The sequence below is a fragment of the Nestor notabilis genome, unplaced genomic scaffold (genome assembly GCF_000696875.1).
Source record: "Nestor notabilis isolate BGI_N333 unplaced genomic scaffold, ASM69687v1 scaffold24509, whole genome shotgun sequence".
In the NCBI taxonomy this organism is placed as follows: domain Eukaryota; kingdom Metazoa; phylum Chordata; class Aves; order Psittaciformes; family Psittacidae; genus Nestor; species Nestor notabilis.
Window position 1 is genome coordinate 12,469 of NW_009943646.1, and position 13,332 is coordinate 25,800.

The 13,332-nt window shown below is 44.6% G+C and overlaps 1 protein-coding gene across 1 annotated transcript; it reads left to right on the plus strand.

Moving 5' to 3' along the window:
- Nucleotides 1-240: 240 nt before the first annotated feature.
- On the plus strand, nucleotides 241-11,760 carry UBE2U (ubiquitin-conjugating enzyme E2U (putative); the record flags this gene model as incomplete). Its single annotated transcript, XM_010022045.1, has 5 exons — nucleotides 241-292; nucleotides 385-462; nucleotides 544-649; nucleotides 8,928-9,021; nucleotides 10,876-11,760. Coding segments are annotated over 5 exons (376 nt in total), but the record flags the coding sequence as incomplete, so codon positions are not given.
- Between the last annotated feature and the right edge of the window lie 1,572 nt (nucleotides 11,761-13,332).

Consider the following 13,332-nt stretch of genomic DNA (forward strand, 5'->3'; position numbering starts at 1 on the left):
CTCTTCACTGCGTGGATGTGTTTTGTAGGGGGGTGTTTTGCAGGGCACATGTGTTGAGGTACCACACCAATCTCAAAAGTGTGGAGCAAGTGGCTGTGGAGTGTTGGGTACTTCGCCCTCTTTAATTCTTTGGCTTGCTTCCCTGCAGCCTTTCAGAAGGCTTTGTTTTTAAAATGGGCTTTTCTGTACTGCTTTGTCTGGAAGAAAGTAGTTTGTTACTTGAGATTCTCCAAACTGAAGTAAATATTTCTCTTTTGCAGTGTTCCATTGGCAAGCTACAATAATGGGACCAGTAAGTATGAGAGAATTGATGTTCCTGGCTCTTTCTGATTAGCCGCCTTGTTCTAACTTCTCAAACCTGCAATGATTCTTTCTCACTAACAGAATGACAGTCCCTATCAAGGTGGAGTATTCTTCTTGACAATTCACTTCCCAACAGATTATCCCTTCAAACCACCTAAGGTGAGTGCTAGAAATCTGTTTATTTCTTTGTGGTGTCATGTATATTTGTGAGCCTACACTGAAATTTTCCTTCTTCTGCAGGTTGCATTTACAACAAGAATCTATCATCCAAATATTAACAGTAATGGCAGCATTTGTCTTGATATTCTACGATCACAGTGGTCCCCAGCACTAACTATTTCAAAAGGTACCTCCAATGTTCGTTGACTTTTACTCTGCTGAAATGATTTACTCACTTGGATTTAGAATGTAAAACCTGCTCCTGTCTCCTGAGTTCCATAGTCTTGTAACCTCACCTCAGGCTCTCAATACTTGTTACTTCAAGCCAGAGATTAAACTTGGCCTTTGTCAATGGAAGATTGCAAACCAAGTAAAATATAGAGGGGAACAGTTGTGGCTTTAAAAAAACAACACTAAAGCTGCTTGATTCTTGGTTATCTTAAGGAGAACATCAGAAGTCCCTGATGGTCACTTTCTAACAGAGCTTTCAGTGACAGGGACTACTAAAACACATGTTAAAACTTAACTGGCTTGCACTGTCTTAATACTTAGCTAACAACATCTTGGTCCCTGTGAACTCTGTTAGCTTGTGGGGCATTGGAATCCATCCTTTGCCTGCTAGAGCAGGGTTCATGTTTAATGTAAATAGGAGGCTTTAAACACCTTGAAAGAAGACCCAGGTTTGAATTTTACTGATTCCCCTTCCCCACCCCCCCCCGGCTGTTGAAACTGTAGATCTACAGTTTGTAGATTGAGCTGTGCCTGTTGAGCATTAGTTTTGGGTCTCTGTGCATGGACCATACCTTGAGCATTCTATTTCATAGCTTCACAGTGTCTCTATAATCAAATACTGCCAGTTATGCCATTTAATTTCAGTATCCTCTTCATGGTGTCTTAGCCCTCTGAGGCTGTCCTATTGCTTTTAATTCTTCTCTCCAGCCACATGTGATGTTCCTGGAGGCTTTTTGGTTCAGACAGATGAGTCCTGGTGCACCTCTCCTGAACATCACAACTGTCTCCCTTTTATTGAGTTCAGAAGTTCCAACCTCCTCTGTCCAGCTAAAGAATCAGTTTATAGAAATAGATGGAAAGGCAAAATAATATCTTGCCTTGTCTGACATCACTGAATCTGCTCATGCATGAAGCTAGAAGTCTTTACTGTGAGTTGACAGAGCTGTAGAAGTGTCAGGAAAGGGGAATGATTGCCAGGTTGGCACAGCTTTCCTTACAAATGCTTCCTGTCAGGTATTGGCTACTGTTGGAAGCATTAAGTTAGTACTGAGTCCTGCCACCCATTGTTTTCTGGTTAAATTGCCATATAACTGGTTAAAATGCCATAGTTGGAGGTGTGTAATCTCTCTTGCTTTAGAGAGGCTGAAACAACTGTATAGGCATGTTTGAAGATACTGGAAGATTGGAATTAGGAGAGTTGGAAGATGGGGCAAGAACTTAAGAGGCTAGTTAAGGGCATAAGTGGGCTGCCTATGGATGTCTGTTAGCTTTAATCCTGGAATGGTTTGGTTTGAAGGGACCTTAAAGCTCCTTCAGCTCCAACCCCCTGCCATGGGCAGGGACACCTTCTACTAGAGCAGGTTGCTCCAAGCCCCTATGTCCAACCTGGCCTTGAACACTGCCAGGGATGAGGCATCCCTCACGAAATAGATCTTAACTTTAATTCTGCAACCCAAATACAGTTGGGGGTGTGCTTTTAACATCTCCTGTTTTCTGCCTTGAACTCTGTTTTATCCTCCTCAAAGCTTATCCTTGTGGCTTAGTTGGAGTAAGCCATGGGATCAGTGTGGCCTTTCTGTGCTGCTTCCTTTTAAATTACAGTGCTGCTTCATGGTGGAAAGACTGAGAAGTCACATCAGTGCTACTTCATCATCCCAGTGAAGTGGTAAAGTGGCTGCTTACACTCTGGAGGATGGTGGATTGCTCCCAAGGGCATAGGCTTGGGAACCTGCCCCTTTTGGTGGCAGAGGTAGTGCAGGCCTGAGCTTGGGGGCTATGAGCAGTTCTATTTCAGACCACTAAATAAAGAAGGAACTTTCCCTTGATCAAGTTGCTTACAGAGGGAGAGCTCTTAGCCAGGGTAGTAGAGGTGACCACATCTCAGGGTCTTGTTCTATCTCTCTAAATGTTTATCCCTTCTAGTCCTGTTAAAACAGGTTCTCAAGCATTGGGAGTCTCAGTAGAATAGCTAACTTCCTTGTATTAACTCTGGAGTAAGTGTTCCTTAAGGAATACTTACTGGAGAATAAATAATCTCAAAATACAGCCTTAGCCACACCTTGGTGGTTAATTTAAACTCCAAAGCTTAAGTGGAATGTGTAGGCTTAAAAACGTTACCTTAAAGTCTGCATAAATAGGAATCTCTTTTGCCTTTAACAGGAGAATAAAGAGGTTTTACACAACTGCCACTGTTCTCAGCCATTTAGGGGGAAATCCTGCTTTCTTTTGTATTTGGCAGGTAGATGGGCAGGAGTTAATACTGAACTCAAGTAGTTCTACAGTAAAGATCCGGCTGACTTACTCTGTCCTGTCCCAGTTCTCCCCACTGTGCTTTATAACTAATGAGCTTGTGTGGAGCTCACACTGTTCAAACTCTTCCATGCCCAGTGCAGTGGGAATTCTCTGTGGTGCTGCTTTTAGAGGTGTTAAAAGTGGCTTTACAGGGCATACTGGGTGGGAATGCCCAGGTACCCAGGAACCTGCCTGAGCTTGCTTGGTATGGCTTTGTCACATCATAGCATGGACCAGTCTCTCCACATGTGCTGAGTTAGGGTTCTGAGGGAAACTTTTAATGCTTGTAGTCAAAATCTCTTGCAATTTCAGTGTAGCTGCTTGTGTGGCTGCCCAGGGACATTGCCCTTGCTGGAAGGGAGGCTGCCCTAAAGATGGATGGAAGTGATCCTTCCCCTCTGCTTGGCACTGGTGGGGCACCTGGAGCACATGTCCAGTGCTGGGCTCCCCAGAACACAACAGGCGTACTGGGGAGAGGCAAGTGAAGAGTCATGAACATGAAGAGACTGGATCATGTCCCATTGGAGGAGATTCAGGGGCTCCTATCAATGTATAGAAATACTTGAAGATGCAGGGATGACAGAGCCAGACTCTGCTCAGTACAGGGTGACAAGGCAAGAAGTAATAGGCACAAACTGAAACACAGGAGGATCTGTCTGAACATCAGGAAGCTCTGAGCACTGGCACAGGTTGTCTTGGGAGGTTGTGGGGTGTCCCACATTGGAGATACTTAAAAGCCATCTGAGCATGATCATGGGCAACTTGTTTTGGCTGACTCTGCTTGGGCTGGGGAGGTTGGACATGGTGATCTCCAGAAGTCCCTTCCAAGCTCAACCAGTCTGTGATACACTGGGCAAAACTTAACTTTTCTCTCTTGTCACCAGAAATTGTTGAACTGACTTAGCAGGAATTCAAGTTGCTGTGAAGCAAGAAGTTTAAGCTGCTCAGATTTAAAGGTACACTTCTGTAAGAGTAGATAAGATTGCTGAAGGTGTTTGAACTGGGGCTGTGATTAAGAAATAGGATTTAATCCAAGCAGAGTCTGGAGCTGCTGGAGGTTTACTCAGATGCATCTTGCCCATTCATAGTCAGAAGCCACTCGTTTGGTCCTTAGCACTTGATCTTGTTGGGCAGTGCTGTGTTCAGTCCTGTTCTAATGGTACAAGCTTCATTTTTGTCAGCACTGGTACTTTGACAACTCTGTGCCTCAAAAGCTTCAAAGGTCTGGAGCCTGGAACTCCAAAGCAGCGATTGTAAAGGCAAAGACTTTCCAGGAGTTGGGATTCCTGGTTTTGTGGGGTAGAGATGTATGTGGTAGTGGTATGTGATGAGGAGGCTTTTGGCTGTCAGGCTGCTGATGGTTAGCAGAGGAGGAGCCTCAGCTGGGGTGAGAAGTAGGACAGCAGGATAAAGCCTTGGAAACAGAATTAAGAGTTCCTCAGCAGCAGGATGTGTCCCAAGCTCAAATCTGTGCTAGCAGAGATGTTTCATAATCTCCAGAGCACCAGGCTCCATGAAACCTGAGCTGACAGACCTTGTTACTTACGTACTCAGAAACGTGGCTGGATGAGCTGGATCGCAAAGCCCAGCTCTGTCTGTTGGAGCCTGGGGCCTGGTCTCCAGGGGGGTGACAAATTGCTTTCCATAGAAAGAACTTAGTGGCTAATACTTGTCATACTTGTCATTCACCTGGGACAGAGCAGGCAGGATGGGCTGCCTCAGTGCTGAGAACTGGTGATACTGCCATGATGGTGAGGAAGTGATGCTGCCCTGTTTTATCTGGCTGCTCCATGGCAGTGCACGAGCTTTTGGTTGTATGGTGAGGCACTGGTATAGAGGAGCTGTGGCTGCCCCATCCCTGGCAGTGTTCAAGGCCAGGTTGGACACAGGGGCTTGGAGCAGCCTGCTCTAGTGGAAGGTGTCCCTGCCTGTGGCAGGGGGTTGGAACTGGATGAGCTTTAAGGTCCCTTCAACCCAAACCAGTCTGGGACGATTGTTACTTGCCACCTGCTGACAGATACCCAGCCTCACCCAAGCAGTGGTTTGGCCCTTTTGGTTAAGTTCCCCCCAGTTTCTATACTAGGCATGCTGTGCTGTGGTATGGAATGCCCCTTTGGCTAGTTTGGGTCAAGTGTCCTGTCTCTGCTCCCTCCTGGCCTTTTGTGCCCCTCCTCACTGGCAGAGCGTGAGAGACTGAACAGTCATTGATCAGGGTAAGTGCTACTGAGCACAACTAAAACATCTCTGTGTTATCAGCATTAGTCTCTGGCTAAAGCCAAAACACAGCTCTGCACCAGCTACTAGGAAGAAAATGAACTCTATCTCAGCCTAAACCAGGACAGCATGATTGGGAAGTAAACCAAAGCAAAACCAATTCTGGAATGAAAGGGAGCTTTCAACTGGTGATGTTTTAAGCTGCTTAATATTTTGTGGCAGACTGGGCTGATTTGACAGTGAAGAGCAGAGAAGTCTGTACTTGAGCCTATGGGAAGTAAAATTTATCTGGTTTGCTAGTACTGACAGAAATGGAAACTTAAATCCTGAACAGGGCACACTTGTACTGCTGTGCCCCTTCCAGTGAGACTCAAAGGGATATTGCCCAACTGCTGCCACTGGAGCAGCTTCACCAGTGGCCATGCAGGATGAGAAGGACAGGGTGTAAAACAACATCGTGTACTCAGGTGGACTTGTCCAACCTGATCCTGTGGTTAGAAAATTTGATTTGTGAACTATTTAATTGTCACCTTCTAATGCTGGAGTCATTTGACTTGTAAATGTCAAGGCTTTGCAGTGGAATTCATTGCAGTAAGACTTGTTGCAGAAGGTGGTGGTCTGGTGACTCTATACCGTACTGCTTAATTAGTTACTGTGATGCATCAGAGAACTCCCTATACACAGCTGACCTTAGTAAGGATTACTTCCTCTTTCCTCTTGCACTTGGCTCCTTAAAGTCTGTAAGTTACCTTGTTACAGGGGGTTTTTGTAGTGGTCTGGAGGCTGAATGTGTTGGTTGGTCTGTAACACACATACATGTGCAACACTCTACTGGGAATCCTCAAGAGATAAACTTCCTGAATATAAGTTGGACAAATAGCTGGGCTCAGCAGGCTTTTAAACCAGTTTAGATAACTCAGTGTTTTTCGTGCTGAGTCTATACAGATAAAAAGGGAAAGATGTGAAAGTAAGAACAGTGATAATGGAGAGTCAAACTCGAAATGGTTTGGTTGCAAGGGACCTTAAACCCCATCCAGTTCCAACCCCTGCCACGGGCAGGGACACCTTCCACTAGAGCAGGTTGCTCCAAGCCCCTGTGTCCAACGTGGCCTTGAACACTGCCAGGGATGGGGCAGCCACAGCTTCTCTGGCCAGCGCCTCAGCCCCTCAGCACCCTCACAGGGAAGAAGGGTTTTGATTAACGAAGACTTAAAAGACTTGCTGTGCCCATTTTTTATTTAATGTTGGGAGTGATAGTACTTACAACATCAGTGAACTGCTGAGGAATGAAATGTTTTTTGAAGTGATTAGATTTGACAGAATTCATCAAAGGAAGCATTTAGCTGCTGGTTAAGTTCTAACAAACCACAGCCTGTTTCTTTTAGTAAGAAGTACTAGTGATGTGGGAGATCCTTATTTAATGGCCAGCAGGTAGCAAGAATACACTCAGGTTGATACCTGCAAACCAAAAACTAAACCTCCTAGACTGGGACAGGGTTCTCTCTCTCCTTTTCTGCCCCTGTTTGAGGCAGACTTGCATCTTGCTAGACAAAACTGGCTTGTAGGCAGCATCATCTGCTTCTCTGGAGGACACAAAGCAAGGCCCTGCTCCTCCTGGTGCCCATGCTGACCAACAGCCGACCACCACCTTGTCTGCTCAGTGCTTTGAGGAGATGGTGGGGTTTTGTGAGGCTGATGGGAGCTGCAAGAGCAGGAACTCCCATCTGGCACCTTGAGTGATGGGGGAAGGGGCAGGATGGTAGTGAGGGAGGACAGGGAGGTCTGGAGAGACTCACAGCTTGGTTCTGCTGCTGAAGGGTGAGCAGTATCATGGCAGGAGGTTGGAACTAGATGATCTTAAGGTCCTTTCTGACGCAAACCATCCTGTGATCTTGTTCAGAGGAGTCCTTAGCTGTTCAAGGACTGTGGTAAGATAAAACTTGAGGGAGAGTTGAGCAGAGCACCTTGGGTTTCCCTGTGGTTTCTGTTGAAGGGAAGGGATGGATAGTAACTGTTTCGCTTGCCCTACCAGCTGAAGAAAGTTCAGTGACCAAAGCAGTGCAGTCTGACAAATACAAAGAAAGGAGCTACAGGGAAATAGCTGAAGAAATGACAGTTTTGAAGTTAAACTATGTGGCAGCAGCTGGGTATAAGATGGGACAGAGATTCCCATTGCTGAATGCTATTGTGAGTTTTACTTAGTGTACATGGAGGGAGAACAGTGCTGAAGCTTCTCTTCTGAGAAGCAGCTGAATAAATGGTCTTAGTGGCAGTGGATGGTAGAGAAGAATGAAACTCATAACTCTCGAGTGTGCAGTAGGCAGTGAGGAACAGGAGGAAGAGGAGGTTCTTCATTCTAGAACAAGAGATATGTTCACTGAAATAAAGAACAGTTTATTACTAAACTTGTTCTAGAAGCTTTTAACATGAAGTTGATTAATTCATTAGTAAAGGGACTACAGAACCCTTCAGGAAAAATACCCTTTGGAAAACCAAACAAAAGGTCCTGGGAGCTCCCATCATTGCACAGTGGAACGTGCTTTTTGTCCCACTTCAAAAATCATTTCTACTTGCAGTGAATCTCAGACCTCTTTTCCCCCTTCTCTCTGACTGTTCTTTGGCTTGTGCCTTCTGTTCTAACCTACCACTAAAGAGTTACGGGGTGGATGCTGTTCCCTTTCATTCTCAGCTGCTGTCTTTCAGCATGGAGCTCTGCCTCCTGCTCTGTAGCACAGTAGTAAGTGATGGAAGTTGAGCAGATTTCTGTTTAGTGCCTTCAAACTTTGAACTGCTGTCATATCCAACTTGCTTGGAGGATGCACTATGACAGCTCTGCTGTTCTCCTGGTGGTGCAGGCACATATGGAGTGGCACTGTTTGCTTTTCTCTCAGCCTGTTTTAATCAATACAATGAATGTTTGGCATTTCTTGGGAGGGGGGACGACAAAGATGTCCCTGACGTGCCTTGTGGAGTGTTGTCCCAATATGCTTTCCTTATAGCTTCCTGCCTTTACTTTGGTGTGAACGTAGGAATGTGCATGTGCTATTTGTGGCTTTGCAGGCAGCCTCCTGACTCCTTACATGGAGGAAGGTTGATGCTGTGCCGAGCGGGATGTGGCTTCTGGGATGCAGACAGCACATATTTATAGTGGAACTTGAAAGTTCAGGGCTTTGTGGTTGGCAGGAGTGCAGTAAGCTATGCTTGCTTGATTCATTTGGAATACTATAATACAGTTAATGCATCTCAACCTTTCATATGCTCAAAAAATAATTGGATAAGGTCTCTTAATTCTCTGCAAGATAAGTGTTCTTGTAGTTGTGAGCAGCTCATGCCTCCTTCATCTCACTTGGACCTGGCTACTTCTGCAGGTCATTAACAGTGAGGTGGTTTAGGGAGAAACTGAATTTCAGGTGCAAAACCAAGGATGTTTCCTGGGGAGGCTCTCAGCTTCTGCCTTGTGCTTTAAGGCTGTACTCAGCTACACGTATCTAGGAGGTTACCTGTTGTGGTGATAGCTAAAAACTCATGGCCATGCAAAGTTGCCCAGTGAAATGGTAAGGATCTTTGTTCAGAATCACTTGGCTGTGTATGTGGGATCCCTGTTCCTTGGCTATTTGAAGTGATGCTAACTGATTGCTAGAGGGAAAGCCAGTGCATGGGCTGACTTCTGGAGGTGTCTTCAGTTGCACTTAAACTCTAATTCAATCTCTCTCTCTTTTTCCCCCTAGTACTTTTGTCCATCTGTTCTCTGTTGTGTGATCCCAATCCAGATGATCCTTTAGTGCCTGAGATTGCACGGATCTACAAAACAGATAGAGAAAAGTGAGTATGGAAGCCAAAAAGCATGTAATGTGTGACAGAGCAGAACCCATACTTCAATAGTAAATGGGAACTGAAAGGACCTGCCACTGGGAAAGGAGTGCGAACTTTGGTTTGCCTTTTTCACTCTAACTGTGGTCTCTTTAGAGGTGTTTTTCTCCCTCTGGGACTTGTAGTACCAGTATCTTAACAGCACTGTATTGTTGTAGGACAAAGGTGTATATGCCAGGAGAAGTGAAGGGTGTGGAGGCGTTGTACTTGTGTGGTTTTATTGCTGCATCTTTGTTCCACACAATGGTCTTTCATTAGTGTTGTAGCAGTTAATTACAGGTTTGCTTGATTTAATGAAAATGGGAAGTGAACAATGCAAATCTGTTTGATCTGGAGCTCTGAGGTGAATGTGACCAGCTTTGAGCCTTCCCTGCCTGTTGTAATTCCACATAACCAGCAGAGGGAGAGCAAGTTACTCCAGTGGGAGACTATTTCCTTGGTAGCTATTGGTGATGGAATCACACAGGCAAAGGAAGAACAAAAATACCATTTCATCTTCATTTGACAACACAAGGGAAGAACAAGTGGTGTAGAGATGGGTTAGGAGGGCTCAGAGCTTCTCTGGAGTAAACAACAAGAGTAGACAGAACTCTAGTGCTCTTGAGCACTTGAAAAGCACCAGCTTCCTGAGTGTTGTTTATACCTCACTGTTCCCTTCCAGTTGTGATCAGTAGTGTTTAAGTTCTGAAGCTACATGATCATCTTAGGAGAACAAGACAGGGAAAATGATCCACAAACTTGCTTACTGCATACTTGAGAAGCAGTGTTAGAGAAGTTCATGCAGCCTGGTTTTAATGAGAGTTGCAATAGAAGCAGTATGTATTGTGAGGCGCAGCTGACAGTGACCGACAGAACTTAATGCATGCAGGGCTTTTTCCTATTTTTTTCCTGGACATTTAGTGCTTAGACATGAGTGGACTTGCTTCTTGAGTAGTCTCTTGAACAGTGATGTGAAGGCAAGAGCATTTGTTAGTGTGTCCAGTTCTTTAAGCTAAAGAATGTTGTGTACAGGCTAAATCCCAGCACAAGAACCTAGCTGTGCACACAGCTGGGAGACTTCTTGCCTAAGTTCTGCTTTTTCTTACTCTTTCTTAGGCTTTTTATACAAATCCTGTAGAATAAGAACACTTGCCTTCTGTTGCCAGCAATAAGCTTCTAGCAGTACTGCTAATCACAGCTGCTTTGTTTTACACACAGATCCTGAGCTTCCTCTAGTAGTGTCTCTGGCTCTGAAGGGCATTTGAGTGGAAAAGCTACAGGTGATTTAGGAAATGGAGCATATTGTGCCTTCAGAATAAAACCAAATTCTGTTGGACAAATCACTATATCCTCATAGTCATCAAAATGGCCAAATTCACTGTGTAGCAAGAAACAAGGCTGCTGGGGTTTGGCAGCTGGGTAGATACCAGGAACTGGGATTTAGTTTGCAAGGGAAGAAGAATGAGGTGGGACACATTAATCTCTCTTCCCGAGTGTCAAAATTAAACCCTGCAGTAATAGTTTCCCCAGGGATGCAGTGCTTGGGGGCTGGAGAAGGTGCAGGTGAAGACTTCCTGAAGATACTCAGCTCTATTTTGTGGCTGGAATCACAACCATCTCCTCTCCCTGTTGTGAATGGGACTAGTTACTACTTCTCCATGAAATACTGTGGGCTTTCTGCTTTCCCCTGTTTGCCTAATGTTTAGTTTGCTCTTCAGTTTTACAAATTCATGCTGGAGAGAGTGTAAGCTCATGGCATGTGTAGATTGCTGAGTTGAAATGCTGTTCAGATGCTACGTTGAGTAACTCCTCTCTTTGTACATGCAGGTACAACAGAATAGCTCGGGAATGGACTCAGAAGTACGCGATGTAATTAAAGAAATTATTGGATAACCTCTACAAATAAAGATAGGGGAACTCTGAAAGAGAAAGTCCTTTTGATTTCCATTTGACTGCTTTCTATGAGCCCACGCCTCATCTTCCCCTGTGCACATGTTTACCTGATACAGCAGTGCTGCGTGTTGTACATACTTGGAACAACAAAATAGAAATACTGTATTTCCCCGTATCAACATTGACTCCTAGCAGAGAAGTGTGTGTGTGAAAAGCTGGTTCTTCAGTCATAACTTTGTGAGCCTAAAAGCATTCCCTCTCAATTTAAATTGGGTAGTAAAATGTGAACGAGAGAGTGATGGCGGAGTTCAGATTTCTAGGGACAGTGTTGCTGGTCCGTGAAGGATTTTAAGTGGAATCCTTTTAAACTCATAACAGTTATGAAAAGCAAGGTGAAGAACTTGAAGCTGTTTCTGTATTCATTTTATTCTGAAGGACCTACACCTTAGGTAAATGTTATGACCAATGAGAGAAACTGTACCCACATCCTGTGTTTAAGGTCTAAGTTTAACCGGTCACCATTTAAATGGATTGGAGCTATTAGTGCATCAAGTGATGTTGATTTGTTTCAACTCTCTCCCTTCCTTCATACTTCTTTGGGTTTGTATGTGGTTTCTCAGTTAATACCTAGCTAATAGCTCTTATTTTTTTTTTTTCTTAAGTTTTTTAACTGCTTAGGTCTTTCTGGATGTAAGGGTAAAAATCCATTTGACAGACAAACTTGTGTGTATTTAAAGACCCAACTGCTCCCCTGGAGCTTGTACGTTCAAGAATGATTAATCTGTGTAATAAACTGATTACTACAGTCATTACATATAACTTTGTGTGAATAGGCTTTTACTTTTAAGAGCAGTTTGTTACAGGCTTAAAGCAAAATGGTGGATTTCTAAACTTCTTGCGTTGACCTTTGGTTGAGTTTGAAGGCGTGAAGCAGCTTGGCTTGATCCCCACGTGCACCTGGATGAGACAAACATAAGCTTGAGCACTTCCATGAGACCAGGATGTGCCCTGTGCCAGGAACCTGACTGTTAAACCAATTCAGCAGTTCCCTAACTGAGAACGAGTGACATTTTACAGAGCCTAATGGTATTATTCCCACTTGCATGGGACCTAACACAATGCATATGTACTGTAGGTAAGTGAAACCTTATGTAACTAAAATAATGGATGTAAAAGGGTAAAAAAGAGAAAAAAAACCTACCAAACACATCAGCACAAACTTTCATAAAATGTAGCTTTTACATAATTACTTTGCACTAAACATTTGCAAATGTTCATTCAGTTTGAAATTGTACTTGTATGTGTCTCTCTTTTTTTTTTTTTTTTTTTTTTTTTTTTTTTTTAAACAAAGTCTTCACTTGAATCTAGTGGAAAAAAATGTAGTTTGGAACTTTTTTTTCTTTGTATACAAGTGTATTTGCCAGCAGCGTTGGTGTGACAGTAGGTGAGTCTGCAAGTTTATCTCCTTCCTCTTAGTAGAATTGTGAACAAAGCCATCGACTGAAGGAGAGGCTGTAGCCTCCAGCCCTCCAGCCACAAGGGTCTGTCCCACCCATTTCCAACTGCATCTTGACACTCTTGCACAAACGAGGAATAAATGTCCACTGCTTTTGGTCTAACTCTGTTCCGCTTGTCTCATCTCTCAATGGCCTCGTGTGCTCACCGTTGGATGTAGGTGTGAGCAGCGTGTCCTGGAGCCCTCTCCCAGTGAGGTGGAGTGAGCCAGGAGCTGTGTGCTCCAGTGTGTGGGGATGGAGCAGCTCAAAGTGGTGGAGCAGAGCTTCAAGTCAGGAGAAATGGAGCCTATGTTCCCTGGTGGAGTGATAACAGAGGGATGGCAGCTACAGGGGAGGGGAGGGACACTGCGTGCAGGAATGTCAACCTGGGAACTGGGTCACTGTAACCCACCCTCAGTGCTCTTGTGCTCTGCCCCAAGGTGTTGGTGCTTTACTGGTTTGGTTTAGAAGCAGCTTGTGGCCTGTTGAAGTGTGGCCCTGGATCAAAACCTGTTGTGCCAGTAGCAGCTAGAGTGTGAGCTAGTCTAGTGCATCTTGCGTTTGTGTTAACCTTTAACCATCCCTTGCCTTGCCTGATACTAAACTGCTAATATGCTAATGCTCCTGCTAGAGCCTCCCTGACCAAGGAGGAGAATGCGCATCAGCCGTGATGGAGGTGTTCCCATGTTTTTGCAGTGGGGTCACTAGGTCCTTGCTTGGAGAAGCACAGGGAGGATGGGTTGGGGTGATTGCCAGCCCTCCAGCACAGTCTTTTTGGTCGATTCCACTTATCTGCTTTACAAGCGAGTCACCCAAGAACGTTTTTGTGGCAGGTTTGGCTGGATTTTGGTGTTGGCAGTTCCTGGAGAAGATCAGAGAATGTACAGGAGGGAAA